Here is a 19,201-nt window from a genome sequence, read left to right on the forward strand (position 1 = left end):
CAGCCTTCCGACAGAAGATGGGATTAGGGCAACCCGGTGGCAAGCCAGAAAGTGGTGGGGAGAGGCGGGTTTGGGAACTGCCGAACTCCCATCCTTGTTCTTTTTGTTTGTGTGTTTGGGGGAGGTTTTACCGTTTTGTCCTTGTGGGAGGGCAGCCTTATGTCCAGAAAACAGAGGCAGAAGCAAAGCATTTTATTTGCAGTTTAGCGACTGGAATATGCGTGCAGCTCTGTTTCTGTTTCTCCAGTGTTGCACTGTATACAAAGCCTGGCTTCTTGGGCTTTCTCTTTCTGCATTTGGTGAGGGGGTGTGACGGAGGGATTCGCTTCCTTGCATTTTCCCGCGGCAGGTGTTTTGCTGCTCCAGGGAGCAGTGGGATATTCGCATTACTGCCTTTTCCTAAGTTTCTGTGGCCGGTTGCAGGGAGCAGGGCTGAGAGCTTTCTCTCCGATCCAAGGATGGCTCTGCATTGGAGTATCAGCACCTATTTTCCTATGGAAAAAAAGGGCCCTGGCAAGGCTCAGTCATGCACACGCTTACTCATGGATAAAGTTGCTGGGCTCAGAGATGGCGTGAGCTCGAAGGGACAAACGATCTGAGAAAAAGCAGGTGACGTCTCCCTGCGGTGCGCTCTCTCTGGTCCGCTTTGGGATGCAAAGTACATATGTGCGAGGGCTGAAGTACTGGCAGACTTTGCATCTAACTGCATAGCTTTGGAACGTACTCCCTTTATGTACTGGATCTGTACGGATCCAGGGGAGAGTTCGGCAGAGTGCTTCTCTCCTCTAAATTGGAAACCTGTTTTGAAGGGGGAAAAAAAATTCCCGCATGGTAACCTGTTAGTTTCATTTGAATTTGGTTTGTATCAGATTAATAGCAATATTTATTGTTTAAATTGTGCTCTTAGCTTAGAAAATAGATTGCACATTATGTAAACTTTTCACACCAGAATGGCAACATTGTTTTCTACTAATTCTTCAAAAAGGATCCAAAAGCCACATGAAATAAGCCCCTGCGACAGGCACCTCCCCAAGAGCTCAGTTAGTTTTTTTACCTTTCCAAATCCCAGCCTGATTAATTTAAAATCATCCTTTAATGTGGTAATTAAAAGCATTAGCAAAATCCAGAGAGCTGATAACAGCATCGTTTTCCACATCAAGGGACCGCGATGGCATATTTTAATGAGCCGCCGCGTTAAAAGGGACACGCTAGGGATAAATTGTGCGGCCCTAGTGCGTCCGTGGCACCAGTTGCCCAGGAGACGTGGCTGCGTGTGCAGCTTAGGGAAACAGACGCTCGATTAATGGGCATCCGTTTCCCTAACCTGAGCGCCGTCACGACGATATTAAGTTGGAGGAATCACAGAAAAGCAATGTTTTTTGCTTTTTTTGTTGAGGCTTGGGACGCGTCGAGACTTAATGCCACCTCAGGGGCTGACCTTAACTTTTGCGTGTTAAAACATACGCGTCGGGCACACGACGATTTTTTGCATCAGTGGTAAAAGCTAATAGCCTCACCTAAACGGCATTTACATGGGATGAGCGCTATTAGTTACATGCTGGCTTGGACGGACTAATCCCATTATTGCATCGGGAGTTATTCTAGCGCATCCAAAAACGCGTGTCCAACCGCGCATCAAGCTGTGCGCTAGGCTGAGCGCACTAATCCCATTATTGCATCGGGAGTTATTCTAGCGCATCCAAAAACGCGTGTCCAACCGCGCATCAAGCTGTGCGCTAGGCTGAGCGCACTAATCCCATTATTGCATCGGGAGTTATTCTAGCGCATCCAAAACGTGTGTCCAACCACGCGTCAAGCTATGCGCTAGGCTGAGCGCACTAATCCCATTATTGCATCGGGAGTTATTCTAGCGCATCCAAAAACGCGTGTCCAACTGTGTGTGAGGCTGAGCGCACTAATCCCATTATTGCATCGGGAGTTATTCTAGCACATCCAAAAACGCGTGTCCAACCGTGCGTCAAGCTGTGCGCTAGGCTGAGCGCACTAATCCCATTATTGCATCGGGAGTTATTCTAGCGCATCCAAAAACGCGTGTCCAACTGTGTGTGAAACTATGCGCTAGGCTGAGCGCACTAATCCCATTATTGCATCGGGAGTTATTCTAGCGCATCCAAAACGCGTGTCCAACTGTGTGTGAAACTATGTGCTAGGCTGAGCGCACTAATCCCATTATTGCATCGGGAGTTATTCTAGCACATCCAAAAACGCGTGTCCAACTGTGTGTGAAACTATGCGCTAGGCTGAGCGCACTAATCCCATTATTGCATCGGGAGTTATTCTAGCGCATCCAAAAACGCGTGACCAACTGTGTGTGAAACTATGCGCTAGGCTGAGCGCACTAATCCCATTATTGCATCGGGAGTTATTCTAGCGCATCCAAAAACGCGTGTCCAACTGTGTGTGAAACTATGCGCTAGGCTGAGCGCACTAATCCCATTATTGCATCGGGAGTTATTCTAGCGCATCCAAAAACGTGTGTCCAACTGTGTGTGAAACTATGCGCTAGGCTGAGCGCACTCATCCCATTATTGCATCGGGAGTTATTCTAGCGCATCCAAAAACACGTGTCCAACCGCGCGTCAAGCTGTGCGCTAGGCTGAGCGCGCTGTATTGCAACGGCCTGCTTGTTTGTAAGGTTGGCCTGGCAGAATCCCTGCTCATTCCTGTTCATCATTTCATTGCATTCCATACGGCCCTGATGCATTAAAGTGAAACATTTGGACATTAGGCACCCTATGAGCCATCATTTAGATCCTGAAGTCTAAATATACACGGGGATATGAAAGATATAAATAATGCATAAAAAGCAAATCTCTTTAGTGGATTGGACATTCTAGTGCCTAAATTTAGATGAATTTTCAGCTACTATTTGGGACCTAGCTCTGAGACACTCAGTTTTGGGTTTTTTTTGGAATATGGGCCTCATAGGAACTAGAGAGACTAAAATGAGGTGATGAAAGGTCGGGGAGGAAGGAATGTGACAGACTGGGAGCTGGATAGGTAACTGTCATGGGGGGGGGGGGGGGTGTGCAGCTGGTGAGGGCATTTCCTCCTTTCTCAGCCAGAAGTGTACAGATGCCCGATGCGCAGCAGGGAAACTGAAAGAACCCCTTTCAACTTCCCAACCCGTGGCAGAAGTCGAGGGGGGGGGGGAGTGGGAGTCATATAATGGAGACCACAACTCCTATCTGGTCCAAAAATCTTTCTGCAGCGTCTGCCAAACTTCTGCAAAATTAATTTCACTGTAGAGACAGCAAAAATAAAAAGGTCCCTCTATTCAGCCAGAAGCAAAGCCACCCTAGTTTATGAAGTGACTACCATGTTCAGCATTCTGAATGCCCCTCCGGGATTCCAGTCTTCCCTGCATCTCTGTCCCCACTGATATCATCTTAGTTATTCCTCATGGCTTGTATGGAAGAACCTCCTTTAGATGGACGGATCTAAGCCTTGCAACTTGAAGGATAAACTGGTTCCCTTGATTTTAAACTCACTTTATCCTTGATCAGTTGTAAGGGGTTCTACCGCTTCCGCTTGCTGTGCACATTTCTTCAGGCAAATATATGTATGGCTTTCACTAACTTTTTTTTCCCTTCATCATTAATAATACCCAAGTGCTAAAATAATTAGGGATGTCCATTTTGTCCCTATTTCTCAATGCAGTTTTTCTCAGTCTACCCACAAAGGGGCCTATGAAGTCTTTTATCCACATATGTATACTACAAGGATCAGGGGGCACTCCATGAAGTTAGCAAGTAGCACATTTAAAACAAATCGGAGAAAATTCTTTTTCATTCAATGCACAGCTAAGCTCTGGAATTTGTTGCCAGAGGATGTAGTTAAGGCAGTTAGTGTAGCTGGGTTTACAAAAGGTTTGAATAAGTTCCTGGAGGATAAGTCCATAAACCGCTATTAATCAATAACGATTGTTACCAGCATTAGTAGCTTGGGATCTTTTTAATGTTTGGGTACTTGCCAGGTATTTGTGACTTGGATTGGTCACTGTTGGCAACAGGATACTGGGCTTGATGGGCCTTTGGTCTGACCCAGTATGGCATATCTTATGTTCTTATGGGGGTAATTTCAAAAAGATTTATGTGTGTAAAAGCAGCATATGTCATTGCAATTTTCAGAAGCCCACTTATACACATAAATCCTTTTGAAAATTATCTCCATATGATTTTGCTATCTTTAGCAATAATTGTATTACTTATCATAACTGCCTTTGGTAAAGCTGTTTTCTTTTCTCCTGCAGGATTCAATGTTTTCTCTGGCTCTTAAATGCCTTATAAGCTTATCCACAATCATTCTGCTTGGGCTGATTGTGGCATACCACGCTCGTGAAGTGCAGGTAAGTACCTGAGGGGAGGCAGGGCATCCTAGCCTGTCCCCAGCGTGCGGCAGTGCAATGCAATGACTGCTGTGTGGACTTAAAACAGCTCCCTCCGAGAACCTCCGCAGACTCCAGTGTAACAGCCCAATCATCCCTTTTACCAAAGGCCTCAATCACTTAATCTCACCTCAAGTCCAGCTCATCCCAGGCACACATTTGTGAGATGGATAAAATGAACCACAAGCCCTTCCCCATCTGTAGTTCACACAGTACTACAGGCAGCGGCAGGGCCAACAAATTCACAGCTCTCCATTAAACTCTCAGAAGTTCAGGTCATGATTTAATACCGTAGTACTGTTAATATTTGATGAATGCATATTAAACGCCCTGCCTCTGTGAACATCAGCAATATTAGTAATAAAATATGAATTACAAAAAAATGCAGATGTTAGCCAGAGGCATTAAAAGAGAGGACAATTAATCTGAAGAGGTCCACATTCAGATCCATGTGTCTGGATAAGCTGGATCAATGGCGCCATTCAAATGTCTTTCTGCTAACTTTTTTATCTGTGTAAGAAATTAGCAGGGTAAGTAGGGGGTGAGGAAGAGCCATTCCAGGGTGGAGTCAGCTATCCAGTTAACTTAACCAGTTAAACGCCAGTATTCAGCATGATAACAGCCCTAAGATTACCTGGAGAAACGGATCCAGTTAACTTTGACTTAGCCAGGCGCGCTGATGAATATCCAGTATAAGTTAAGCCAGATAGGTATATCCCGCTAGCTCAGTCAGACGTCCTACGGCTGAATATTGGTCTTGAAGTCTTTAGCCCAAATTACATAATAGGAGTGCCCAATGGTCACTTCCGAGATATAACAGGACAGTTTTATGGGAGTTAGAAAGCCATCTTCGGCAAATGCTTCTCTCATTCTGCACAGATGCTTTCTCTTATCAGGACTATGTAGCAATAAAGTTCAACAACCTTTTTCCTGGACTAACTGAACACAGTGGTGCCGATTTTAAATCCTACGCGCGCGGGGGTACATTTGTGCGCGCTACCTGGCGCGCACAAATGTACACCCGATTTTATAACATGCGCGCACTGCCGTGCACGTGTTAAAAAATCCAGGGTCGGCGCGCGCGCAAAGGGGGTGCACACTTGTGCACACCGAGCCCAAGGGGAGCCCCGATGGCTTTCCCCGTTCCCTCCAAGGCCGCTCCGAAATCTGAGCGGCCTTGGAGGGAACTTTTTTTTAGCTCCCCCTCACCTTTCCCTCCCTTCCCCTATCTAACCCACCCCCCCCCCCCCCAGCCCTACCTAAATCTCCCCTACCTTATTTTGCTGAGTTACGCACGCCGGCCAGCTGCCGGCGTGCAAACCTCCGGCACGGCCACTGTGCCGGAGGACTCAGGACCGCCCCTGGACCGCCCCCGGACCGCTGCCCCACCCCCAGCCCCGCCCCCAGACTGCCCATTTTTTAAAGCCCCGGGACATATGCGCATCCCGGGGCTTGTGCGCGCCGCTGAGCCTATGCAAAAATAGGCTTGGCGCGCACAGGGGTAGGTTTTTGGGGGTTACACGCATATATTATGCACTTAACCCTTTGAAAATCTACCCCAGTTTACCTAGCTTTTGAGAGCTTTACTGCCTTCATCAGGTCACTGCAGAATGAGCTACAGGTAATGTTGTCCAAATATAATTATAGGTTGCAGTGCAACCTGAAATAAGAAGTGCCATGCTGGGTCAGACCTGAGTCCTGTCTCCGATCGTAAGTACCCGGCAGATCCCAAAAAGTAGATCTGTTTCCTGTTACTCACTCCCCAGTGATAGCGGTGGCTTTCCCTATTCTACCTGGCTAGTAATGTTCTATGGACTTTTCCTGCAGGAACTTGTCCAAATCTTTCTTAAACCTCACTAAGGGGGTCATCTTCTTCCGGGATCGCACACGATAGCTAATTCAGGGGGGAATCGGCACTGGAAGAGGAGGAGTCGGGGCAGCAAAGGGGCGTATGCGGCAGAAACATCGCTGGCTGTGAAAAGGTAAGACCCCTTATCGCCGCCAGTAGCGCGCCCAATAGCACCACCTTTTACGATGGCGCTATTGGGTGCGAAAGCCGGCAGGGAAAACACCGCGGTGGTGCGATCGCTGCCGGCTATCACAGCCACGCCCACCCGCTTCGCCCCCACCCCCCGTTAGCGCCGGGATTCAGGAAGCCGCGGTATTTTAGAAAATCCGGCCCTAAGCTAGCAGCCTTCATCACATCCTCTGACAACAGATTCCACAGCTTGATTGTGCGCGGAGTGAAAAAGTCCTTTCTACGATCTGTTTTAAATCTGCCGGTTGTTAGTTTTATGGAATGTCCCTTTGTTTTACTATTGTATTAACTGTTCCACCCCACTCAGGATGTTATAAACTTGTCTCTTCTCAGCCGTCTCATTTCCCAGCTGAAGAGCCCTAACCTGTGTAGCCTCTCATCACAGCAAGGCCATTCCAGCGCCTTTAGCGTTTTTGTGGCTCTCCCCTGCACTTTTTTTCTAGTTCCACTTCATCTTTTTTGAGCTGGGGCAACTACAACTGCACAGGATATTCGAGGTGCACTCGTGCCAATGGATCGATCCAGAGGCAATATAATACTTTCCATTTTGTTCTCCATTCCTTTTAGGATCCTTCCTAACATTCTGTTTGCCTTTTTGACCACCGCCACCGCACACGGAGCTGAGGATTTCAACGTATTGTCCACGAGGACTCCGAGATCTTTCTTTCTGAGAGGTGATTCCTAATGTGGACTCCGGCATTATGTACCTATGTTTAGTCAAGTCGTTGTTTCTTTATGACATGCTTTTCCAACCAAAACGTTAGGATTTTCTTTTCCCCCTTATGTGCATCGCTTTTCACTCTTCCACATTAAATTTGATCTGCAACTCGGGTAGCAGAAGAGCAGGTTGGGTCTGTCACCAGTTAAATCTTTGTAAAATTCTTAGAAATGACATGAGAAATGTCAAATCGCTTAAGTAAGCTTTGATGCTAAAAAGGCTTTTGAAAGGGTCGCTGGCTCCTTGCCTTTTGAGATGGTGGAGAAGTTAGGGCTTTGTGGTAACTTTGTGTAGGAAACCCAAAGTGGTGGGTCTGGCTAATGGCACCTGTTCAGAGGCCATTGATTTTAGCTGGACCATAGACAGGCTTGCCTTCTTTTGCCCCCTTTATTTGCCCCCTTTAGAACCTTTTTTTTTTTTTTTTACAACAGATCAGAGCCAATAAAAATCTAGCTGGGATAAGCATGGGAGACAGAGCTCACAGTAGCAGCCTCCGCTGATGGTTTGTTGATTCATATCTTAAACCCAGCCTCTGATGTGCTACATTAGTCCAGTAAAATGGTATCACCTACATCTTGTTTGCTGACTTTTATTTCCACCTCTCCAAATGGATTACCCCATCAGCCACACTACTCCTATCTGGGAAAAGCTGAGCTGTCTTTGGAGAATTCTTTAATTGCTGCTCCTCATCCGATCCCCACTACAAGCGCTACTAATGTAGTATGTACAGATTTGACTACCCACTGTCAGTATTAGTACCTCTGACCATATCCCACTGTCAGCGTTAGTACCTCTGACCATATCCCACTGTCAGCGTTACTATCCCACCGTTAGCATACCTCTGACCATATCCCACTGTCAGCATTAGTACCTCTGACCATATCCCACTGTCAGCGTTACTATCCCACCGTCAGTGTTAGTACCTCTGACCATATCCCACTGTCAGCATTACTATCCCACCGTCAGCGTTAGTACCTCTGACCATATCCCACTGTCAGCGTTACTATCCCACCATCAGCGTTAGTACCTCTGACCATATCCCACTGTTATGTTTGTATCCCATTACAGAATTAGTACCTCTGACCATATTCCACAGTCAGCGTTAGTACCTCTGACCATATCCCACTGTCAGCGTTACTATCCCACTGTCAGCGTTAGTACCCCACTGTTATGTTTGTATCCCATTACAGAATTAGTACCTCTGACCATATTCCACAGTCAGCGTTAGTACCTGTGACTGTACCCTGCTGTTTGCATAAGTACCTGTGATCATCTGTTGTTGGTGCCAGTGCCTACAAAGGGATATACTCATAAGTGCTGGTACTGGGCTATAGTCACACACTAGCAGCAGGATGTTATTATAGGTGCTAATGCTGACAGTTGGAGACAGTCTTGGGTGTCTATGTTTACATTGGTGGCAGCAGTATGACATAAAGAATAGCCTGCTAGGGGAGTTTTAATGGTATAAAGGGTTGGGCACCTCTGTGTTGTGTGATAAATGTATAAATCATGTGCCCTGTGGTGAAGTCCACTTGGAATGACAGGATGATAGGCAGTGTAGACCCTACCACTGGACAGCTTCCTTTTGAAATCAGGATTTGTCTCTGTTCAGCTTGGCAGCAGTAAGTGTTTCTGTTTTGTTTTTAGCTGTGTTATTTATTTGTGATTTTGGCTTCTGTAGGTTTTATTGTTCACCGCCTAGGGCCTAGGCATTCGCCGTATATAAATAAATAAATACATGCAAACACACTCACTCTGGCACAACACCAAAGACTCTGGAATAATATATATATATATATATATATATAAATGACTTTATTGCTGATTTATATACGTCTGTATTGTCAGTGTTAGTCCCCCCACACCATATGATGTGCAGACCATCATTTCCTCCCTGGAGTGTCCTGTGCCATGGCCAGTGGTCCGAGACTGGGGCCGCCTCTGCGTGGTCTGATCTCGTCAGCGCCGGGGCTAGCTGTGCCAGAATCCCGCTCTCAGACCCCTGCCTCTTTATAGAACCCTGGCCCGCAGTCTTGCGTGTGCCTCGGTTCATGGGCTGGATCTGATTATGGCGGTTTGTCTGTCCTCGGGTACAGGAGCTCAGGGTTTTCCTTCTCTCGGATGGGGTTTCTCCACGTCACGTGGTAGATAATGATTGGGGGTTCCCATGTCGGCTGCTTCTCTGTTAGACCGCAGTCTCTGATATTTGCAGTTTTCAGCTGACCAATGTTTTGCAATGCTGAAGCTACAGGCTCATTTCCAATTACGTCCTTATCAGCTAACAACCGCAATAGTCCGCAAGGCATGTTTGGTTTTCAATGGAAAGTCCATCTGCAACTGAAAAGGCCTTTATATCGCAGCCAAGTCTTTTGAATTTTAAAGGTCCGTTTTTTCCATGTATTCTGTCCATCGGAGAGGCTTATATGGCGTTTATCCATTTCAGAGGCTTAATGGGACATTCACTTCAGGAGATTCCCCTACCTTTCCTATCTACTAAGCCTATTTCTCCACCCCAAGCATTATCATAAGCACCCCATAGTAGTATCCATGTAAATATTATGCAGCTCACTCCCACATTCACTAGGTCACTCTCCGTACCTTTTTCAATCATCCGTTTCTCTGGCTCTCTCACCGATTGGACCTTTTTCTCTCACTGTGACTGTCTGTGTCGATCACGTTCCTCCTTCTGCATCTCTCCTTTTTTTGCATGTAGGTGTCTGCCTCCGTCTGCGTGCTTCTGGTCTTCCTTTCTCTTGTTTTTCTGTATTTCTTGTTTTTTTGTTTTTTTTCTGCATCTTGCTATGGAAGAGCCCTCCTGGTTGCCATGGAAAACGTGTTTACTTCAGCACTGTGCATTTCGGACCAGAAGGAGAGCGATTCTTCAGCACTGTGCAGAGAGACGCACGACGGCGCTCGAGAACCAAAAGGTCAATCCTGTCTGCCCCGTTGACTTCTTTTTCTAATGCTGCACACCCCAGTTGATCTCCGGCTTTCCCTTCACATCTGAAGATCCTCTCTGCTTCTCCCATGTTTTCTGGAATTCTTTTACTGGTTTTTACCTCTACCACCTCCACTGGGAGGCCATTTCACGGGTTCCCCGTCCTCTCCGTGAAGAAATGTTCTCTAATATTACTCCTTAGACACAGTGGCAGCTTCCATTTGGAGATGCACACAGGATAACAATAACTGGCCATGACCACAAATTACAGACAGAAATGCGCAGTAAACGCAAAGCCTGATCAAGAAGCTCCTGATACAGCAATTTCATTCCTTTCCCGAAGGTGCACTTATCTTTCCTCAAGCAGATTAAGTGCAAGGAGAGAATGTAAAAAAAGAGAATTCACTAATGATGAAGGGAACAGTTTTCCAGACTGCACAGTCCATGGGCACATTGACCTGTGAATTTTCCGCCAGTTCTCAAACTGTCCCCTTTGAAAATGGCCATGGGGGAAAAAAGTAACCCCTCAAAGATTTGCACCCCTACTATCCCAATCAAAGCCAACCCTCTCTTAAGTCTGCACAGGGAACGCCTCCGCTGCGTACAGAGGGGGCAGTTTTCACATAGCACTAACGTAGCACTTTTACTTGGATAAAAGGCCATTTAGACAGGCGAATGGCTGTTTGTCTTTCCTTGCTTTAAAGGCACCTGTCACTCTCTTTATTACTTTGGTAGAGGCTCCGCTGTATACTGTGCGGCTAGTGGAGGGATTCCCAGTTCCTGAGCCATTGAAACCCACCTCCCTCCCAAACAGTGCTGGACAGCTCCCTGGTACCTTCTCTGGGCTGACGCGGGTGGTTTTAGAGTACTGCAGAAGATAACCCAGTGTTTTTGGTTTGGACACTCGATACACCTTCTTCCTGTGGAAACAGAAACTCCCACCTACTAGCGAAGGACTGCTGGTTTTCTCCCTGCTGCTTCTAACTGTCTTCTTGTTGCACTCTTAGCTCTTCGTGATTGACAATGGTGCTGATGACTGGCGAATAGCCATGACCTCTGAGCGCATCTTCTACATCAGCCTGGAACTGTTAGTCTGTGCCATCCACCCCATCCCGGGGGAGTACACCTTCTTCTGGAATGCACGCCTGGCCTTCTCCTACACCCCGTCCCGGACCGAGGCCGATGTGGACATCATCATCTCCATCCCGATGTTTCTGCGCTTGTACCTTATAGCTCGGGTTATGCTACTGCACAGCAAGCTCTTCACGGACGCCTCCTCGCGCAGCATCGGAGCCCTGAACAAAATTAATTTTAACACCCGCTTCGTTATGAAGACCCTCATGACCATCTGCCCAGGGACAGTGCTGCTGGTATTCAGTATCTCCCTGTGGATTATTGCAGCTTGGACTGTTCGAGTTTGTGAGAGGTGAGCAGGACAAGGCAGAGGGTCTCTCCCATTGACATGTGCCAATAGTTTAATATATTTTTCTAGCAATTTAAGCCAGATTTATAAAGTTATATAAAAATGTTCCTCTGCAATAAGAGCTGACTTAACCCTTCCCCTTGCTGTTTCAGCCATCATAGAAATCAAGCAGCTCCTTGCCTACTGTCTCAGTAGCTGGAGATCCTATTGTTTCAACATTCACTCTGTAGTCTATCTGGTACTTGCGCTTTTGGCAGCACAGGCTTTTGGGATTTGCATGCTTTGATACCCCAGTGCCTTTTTATACTCCGTTTCATATGGAATGCTCTTTGTTATAGGTATATTTCCTGCAGGAGACTCAGATAACATTGCACCTCACTATAAGCTAAAATGTAGCCAGGTTTAGCCCTCTACCTGGCAACTCATAAAAAGACATTTCACTTTTGTTAGCTTGTTTTCATTTGTAAATTTTGGGAAATTACAAACACTTTATTGTAATATACACTGCACTATAACCAGATCTCAGTACTACTGACAATTGTGTATACTGTTTGGATTATACTGCACGTTACAATTTTTGGCTGTAGGATAGTCTTCCTTGTTGCTGAGTAGTATGGATGAAGCACCAGGAGGAAAGGAAGAGATTAACACCATTGACAAAGCACAGGGTGGACCAGTAATCCTGCCATGGGAGGTTGACAGCCACTTTAAGGTCCCTGGGGCTCAGTGGAGGTGTTATGCCCTGACAGCTGCAGCATTCTTGATTGCAGAGGGGCACATCTGGAACTCCCCCTCATCCCCAAGTCTGGGACTCTCCCTATTAGACCTATTTCTCAAGAACCAAAGACAACAGAGCTCAGTGCACTGAACTCAAAAGTAACACATTAGCAGCAGTATTTATAGAAGAACAATTAATTGAACTGTGAAACTCTTTCCCTGGTTCAGCAGCTAGGTGGAGAATTTTTTTATTTTCATGCAAAAATTGTTGTTTATAGTACAAATTCATGTACACTACAAGGTAAAGTGCCAGAAAAATTACTAAATTCACTGCTAGGTACAGTGCCAGAAAAAAACTACACTGCAAGGCAGAGTGGCAAGTAAACTGTTCGATACTCTGCTAAGCACACTGCCAAATAAACTGCTTGAGATATGGTAAGGTGCAGTGCCAGATAAACTGCTCGATACACAGAAGGAACAGTGCCAGATAAACTGCTCGATACTCCACTAGACACACTATTCGAGGCACAGCAAGGCACAGTGCCAGCTAAACCTCTTGATACACAGAGAGGCACAGTACCAGCTAAACTGCTTGATACACAGAGAGGCACACTGCCAGGTAAACTGCTCGATACATGGCGAGGCACAGTGACAGATAAACTGCCTGATACATAACTAGGCACAGTGCTAGGTAAACTGCTTGATACACAGTGAGGCACATTGCCAGGTAAACTGCTTGATACATAAGGAACAGTGCAAGCTAAACTGTTTCATGCATGGCGAGGCACAGCGCCAGCTAAATTGCTCAATTCACAGCAAGGTAGTGTACTAGGTAAATTGGTTGATACACAGCAAGGCACACTGCCAGGTATATTGCTTGCTAGACTGATAGGTACGCTGCCAGGTAAACTGCTTCCTACATTGAGACTAGAACCAGAAAAACCGCTGGATGTATCTTCCAGGCATATACTGATGGCATGTGTGACAGGAAAAGTGCTCATTAGAGAGCACAGTTTTTCAAAGCCAGGTTAGGAGTGTAAATTGTAGGCCTGAAAATCAATGTCGCTAAAATCCAAGATTTCTTCCGTGCATGCTTTTGGCAGCCTTTAGAAGAGGAATTTTTCAGGGCTTGCATTTAGGTTAGGGGAGGGTAAAACCATATGTAGATCGGGTTTTCCAGCCCTCGTGCATTAATATTTTCCACGGGAAAAATTCCCCACACAAAAAATGCAGGTCTACATGTTCTCAGGTACTTTGCATCTGTGGAAAGTTTCAAAGTGAAAGTAAAGCCCATACTTTCTCTTTAAAAACTGGTGCAAAGTCCATGGGTAAAAAGTACCCAGTGGCGCGTTCAGACGAGTAACTGGTTACTAAATGTAGTGCAAGCAGTACCAGGTAACGGTAGGAGCAATGCACCGTGTCCATTATCGGGGCACTTCCACGTAATAGTATGGGCACTGGTGCTCTGTGTAATATGAAGAGCACCGGCCGGGGGGTGAACGGGGGCGACTATCCTGGGCCTCCATATTTTTTTTGGGGGGGGGAGGGGGTTGTCCCTGCACCAACATGGCCCCCAGCACTATAATTTCAGGATTCCAGGACTCCGCTGCTGTTGATTCGCCCTGGGCCCTGCCCCCATCTATGGTCAGCCCTGAGTACCAAATACTTAGAGGGGAGATGCAGCAAGAAGAGGACCCATGTGATTGTAAGGGCCCTCTTACTCCGTGTAATTACAGGGGGCCACTATTACTTTGTGCAGTAAAGGAGAAGACCATGTGATTGTAGGGGAGCTATTACTCTGGGCAGTATTTTTTTTTTTGTAATAGGGACTCTGGGAGATTTTCAACTTTCTTTGGCAGCAAACACAACAGATGCTGCCTAAATAATAGCACTTTGGTTGAAAGGAGCTCCGGATGTGTGGTTTTGTGCTGGAGCGAAAACAGCTGCCCCCGCCAGCCGATCTTTCACAGGGTGTCCCAGTTCTGTCCAAAAGAGGACGTAGGGCAGCCCCCATCACTTCTTCTTTTATACAGGATGCCAGGAAATGTCTTTTTCAAAAGCACTGCCAGACTTTTGTGCAGCGTCTTTGTGGCCTTATCTTGTGCTTAATTGAAATCTACATCACCCACCTTGCCCTTGAGCTCTAATTTGCTTGTTCTGCTCTTGGCGTTGAATGCACAGAGCTGTTCATTTATTGAAGAGCTAATTCTTTCTTTTAAGAATTAATTTTCTCCTGTGGACGGGGAGGGTAATTTTCAAAAGGGACTTCTGCTGGTAATGGAGTGTTTGACATGCAGAAAGGTTCGACGTATCTATGTACGTCCTGTGTGCACACAGGTTTACCCAGGCTGAGTAAAGGTGATCCTGGTGTGAAGTTAAAAAGTATGCACATAAAATTTCCTGAGATATTTGGCTGGATGTTTTTGCTCGGGTAAGGCATGTGCAAGCAGATTTAGTGGGATAATTTTCAAAGCAGACATATGAGTGTAAGTCTGCTTGAAAAAACTGCTGTAGTTTACATGCATTTTGTCAGATAACTTATGCGCAGTGTCACAAAATTGCCCCCATTGTGTCCCCTGATCTATCTTGGCTCTGGAGGCATCACCAGGCCAATGCACAACTTCCTCGTAGTCCCACTTAATCTTCACGGCTTTAGAATGTGTGATTTTCTATTCAGGAAACTAAGAAACACCAATAGGGATGTGCATTCATTGTTCATGAATATAAAAAATGCAATAAATGAGACCGTTTTTAGTTCATTCCGAATGGAACAAACCAAAAACAGCCTCCTATGAAAATACCCAAAATATTTCAGGTATATTCATATTCATTGCATTAAAAAAAAACAAAAACAGGCCACAGGGCTGAAGCCCAAGCTGAATCTGATACCAAGGCCTGGTCCCAGCACCAAAGCCTAGGCCTGGTCCTGGCCTGGTTCCAAGGCTGAGGCCTGGTCCTGATGTTAAGGTTCCTGCACCGAGGCCTAGGCCCAGGCAGGGCTTGGTGACTGGGCCCAGGGCTGGATTCTGGCCCCAAAGCTTAAATTCAGTCTGGACCCGTTGCCCAGGCTGATCACCTGGCCCTGATAACTAGTCCTAGCACCAAAACCTAAGCTCAGTTCAGGCCCGATGCTTAGGCCTGGCACCTGGCCTTGAGTCGCAGGCCTGTCACCAAGGTCTGGTTCTCGGCCTGCAGTGCTCTTGCCCATGTCTCAGAGCTTGAAAAATGACGCTGTCTGCTTGGAGGACAGCACTGGAGTGATGGTATTTTGGCGTCTTCCTCCTGAAGAAATGATGCCATACATAGATAGAAACGTATGGCTGTTCATCAAAATGGTGCTGGCCACACCAGCAGAAGGCACCAAAATGACTTAATTATGGCACCGTCCTCAAGTAGATAGCATCCGTTTTCAAGCACCGAGACACGGGCAAGATCGCTGAGGCTCAGGCAGGGCCTCAGCGCTGGGATCAGGCCTCAAGGGCAGGACCAGGGCTAAAGGCTGGGTGCTGACCTAGACTTTGGTGCCATGACCAGGCTTCTGTGCCAGGCCCAGCCTGACACTGTGACCACGCCTTGGGGCTGGGCTGTTTTTGGCCCAGGATGGCCCAGCCCAGGTTGCCCAAGGCTTTTTTATTTTAACAGGTTGGTTTTTTTTTTTGTTTCAAAGTTTTTGTCTAGTTTAATGGTTTTGGTTTTTTTCCCGGTTTGTCAAACAAATCAAACCATAAAAAAAACAAAACATTAAACAAACCAAATCCAAACCAACCACCTGCCCCCACAATAAAAAAAACAAACAAACAAACAAACAGAAAACTTTAAGGCTGCACATCCCTAAAAGCCATTTTCAGTTTTTAGAAAACTTACTTTTATTTTATTTACTTTAAAACTTTCTGCTTCATTTTCTTAATTTCCCTTTGCTATTTTTAGCCTACTATAATAAATAAGTGATTACTTTGCAGCTGATATTTTTGTGGATGGTGGAGGGTGTCAAAATAGCATGCATACATTTGAAATTCAAATATACATACAGTTTTTAAACAGCTCAGGGGAAGACCTCTCTAACGGAGCTAGAGGTACACACACCATGGACTGCATGCACTTTTACCTGACATAAACACACCCACAGGAAGGTCTCTCAGTAACAGAGCTAGAAGTACACACACCATGGACACTGCATGTACTTTTACCTGACATAAACACACTCACAGGAAGGTCTCTCAGTAACAGAGCTAGAAGTACACACACCATGAACACTGCATGTACTTTTACCTGACATAAACACACCCAAGGAAGGTCTCTCAGTAACAGAGCTAGAAGTACACAACCATGGACACTGCATGTACTTTTACCTGAATGTAAACACACCCACAGGAAGGTCTCTCAGTAACAGAGCTAGAAGTACACACACCATGGACACTGCATGTACTTTTACCTGACATAAACACACCCACAGGAAGGTCTCTCAGTAACAGAGCTAGAAGTACACACACCATGGACACTGCATGTACTTTTACCTGACATAAACACACCCACAGGAAGGTCTCTCAGTAACAGAGCTAGAAGTACACACACCATGGACACTGCATATACTTTTACCTGAATGTAAACACACCCACAGGAAGGTCTCTCAGTAACAGAGCTAGAAGTACACACACCATGGACACTGCATATACTTTTACCTGACATAAATACACTCACAGGAAGGTCTCTCAGTAACAGAGCTAGAAGTACACACACCATGGACACTGCATACACTTTTACCTGACATAAACACACCCAGGGAAGGTCTCTCAGTAACAGAGCTAGAAGTACACACACCATGGACACTGCATGTACTTTTACCTGACATAAACACACTCACAGGAAGGTCTCTCAGTAACAGAGCTAGAAGTACACATACCATGGACACTGCATATACTGAATGTAAACACACCCACAGGAAAGAATCTCAGTAACAGAGCTAGAAGTACACACACCATGGAACTCACGTGTATTTTTAACCACGTTCAAGGAGGGTAATTTTCATTCAGGCCATTTTTCCCAGGTAAATACCTTTGAAAATTGCCCTCCCCATGTATACTCTCTATGTAACAAGGTTTTTAATTCATTAAAAATGACAACGGAAGACGTATACTACTTTACTGAGATGCCTGGAATAGCCTATATTTTTTTTTATTCCACTTTTTTGGGCACTTTCAAATTGGATTACATTCAGGTACTGAAGGTATTTGCCTGTCCCTGGTGGAAATAATTAAAAAATACTTCAGTTCGATGTTCACTAAAGAAGTACCATTGCTGTTTGACAAGACCATGGACAGGGGGTGGGGTACATGAAGCCCCATTTACAGAAGAGAATGTATTTATTTATTTAAAACTTTTCTATACCGACATTTATTTGCACATCACATCGGTTTACATAGAACGGGTATAAATAACTTTGGAAAACAAAAAGAAAAGAAAGTTACATGGAACAGGGAGATTAATTGAACAATGGAAGTGAAAGGGAGAAAGCAAGGCGAGGTGTAGAAGGTAAGGAAAGAGCCAGGAAACCTGAAAGTGGACAAGGCCATGGGGCCTGATGAGGTTCATCCCAGGATACTGAGGGAGCTCAGAGATGTGCTGTCAGGTCCGCTGTGTGACCTGTTCAATAGATCCCTGGAAACGGGAGTGGTGCCGAGTGATTGGAGAAGAGCGGGGGTGGTCCCGCTTCACAAGAGTGGGAGCAGAGAGGAGGCTGGAAACTGCAGGCCAGTGAGCCTCACCTCGGTGGCAGGAAAAGTAATGGAGACACTGCTGAAGGAAAGAACAGTGAACTAGGTACAAACTGGTAGGTTGCTGGACCCACCAGGGGAAGATCCTGTCAGACAAATCTGATTGATATTTTGATTAGTTGTCTAGAGAATTGGATCGAGGAACAGCACTGGATGTGATCTACTTGGATTTCAGCAAAGCTTTTGATTCGGTCCCACACATGAAGCTTGTGAATAAAATGAGAAGTTTGGGAGTGAGCGCCAAGGTGGTGGCCTGGATTACAAACTGGTTGACTGATAGGAGACAGCTTGGGATGGTAAATGGAACCCACTCTGAAGAGAGAGAGGTGTTAAATGGAGCGCTGCAGGGATCGGTGTTGGGACTGGCTCTGTTCAATATCTTTGTGAGTGACATTACGGAAGGGATAGAAAGTAAAGTTTGTCTATTTGCAGATGATTGGTAAAGTTTGTCTATTTGCAGATGATTGGCCAACACCAATACTTCGGTATATAAAAACCAACAAAATAAAATAAATAAATAAATAAATGATACTAAGATCTGCAACAGAGTGGACATGCCTGAAGGAGTAGAGAGAAAAAAAAGTGATTTAAGGAAGCTTGTGGTTGGAGATTTGACAGCTGGGATTAAATGCCAAGATGTGCAGAGTCCATGCATCTGGGATGCGGTAATCCGAAAGAGCTGTATGTGATGGGGGGTGAAAGACTGAGGTGCATGGACCAAGAAAGGAATCTTGGGGTAATGGTGACTGGCGATCTGAAGATGGCGAAGCAATATGACAAGGCAATAGCTAAAGCCAGAAGAATGCTGGGCTGCATAGAGAGAGGAATAACCAGTAAGAAAAAGGAGGTGGTGATGCCCTTGTACAGGTCCTTGGTGAGGCCTCACCTGGAGATCTGGATCCTGTATCTCAAAACGGATAGAGACAGGATGGTGGCAGTCCAAAGAAGTGTGACCAAAATGGTGTGGGGTCTGTATGAGGATCGGTTGAAGGATCTGAATATGTACACCCTGGAAGAGAGGAGGTGCAGGGGAGATATCATACAGACCTTCAGATACCTAAAAGGTTTTAATGATGCATGAACTTTAAACCTTTTCCATTGGAAAGAAAACAATAGAACTAGGGTCACAAAATGAAACTCCAGGGGGGGTTAACTCAGAACCAATGTTAGGAAATATTTCTTCATGGA

General features: G+C 45.8%; 1 protein-coding gene across 1 annotated transcript in view; it reads left to right on the plus strand.

The window, feature by feature from the left end:
• The window catches only part of KCNN3 (potassium calcium-activated channel subfamily N member 3), a 69,574-nt gene that overhangs the window by 20,604 nt on the left and 29,769 nt on the right, over nucleotides 1-19,201 (plus strand). Inside the window, exons 2-3 of the mRNA XM_029580939.1 lie at nucleotides 4,274-4,369; nucleotides 11,110-11,528. Of these exons, the coding sequence (XP_029436799.1) occupies nucleotides 4,274-4,369; nucleotides 11,110-11,528 (515 nt within the window). The remainder of the gene's footprint in view (nucleotides 1-4,273; nucleotides 4,370-11,109; nucleotides 11,529-19,201) is intronic.

The sequence above is a fragment of the Rhinatrema bivittatum genome, chromosome 16, assembly GCF_901001135.1.
Source record: "Rhinatrema bivittatum chromosome 16, aRhiBiv1.1, whole genome shotgun sequence".
NCBI lineage: Eukaryota > Metazoa > Chordata > Amphibia > Gymnophiona > Rhinatrematidae > Rhinatrema > Rhinatrema bivittatum.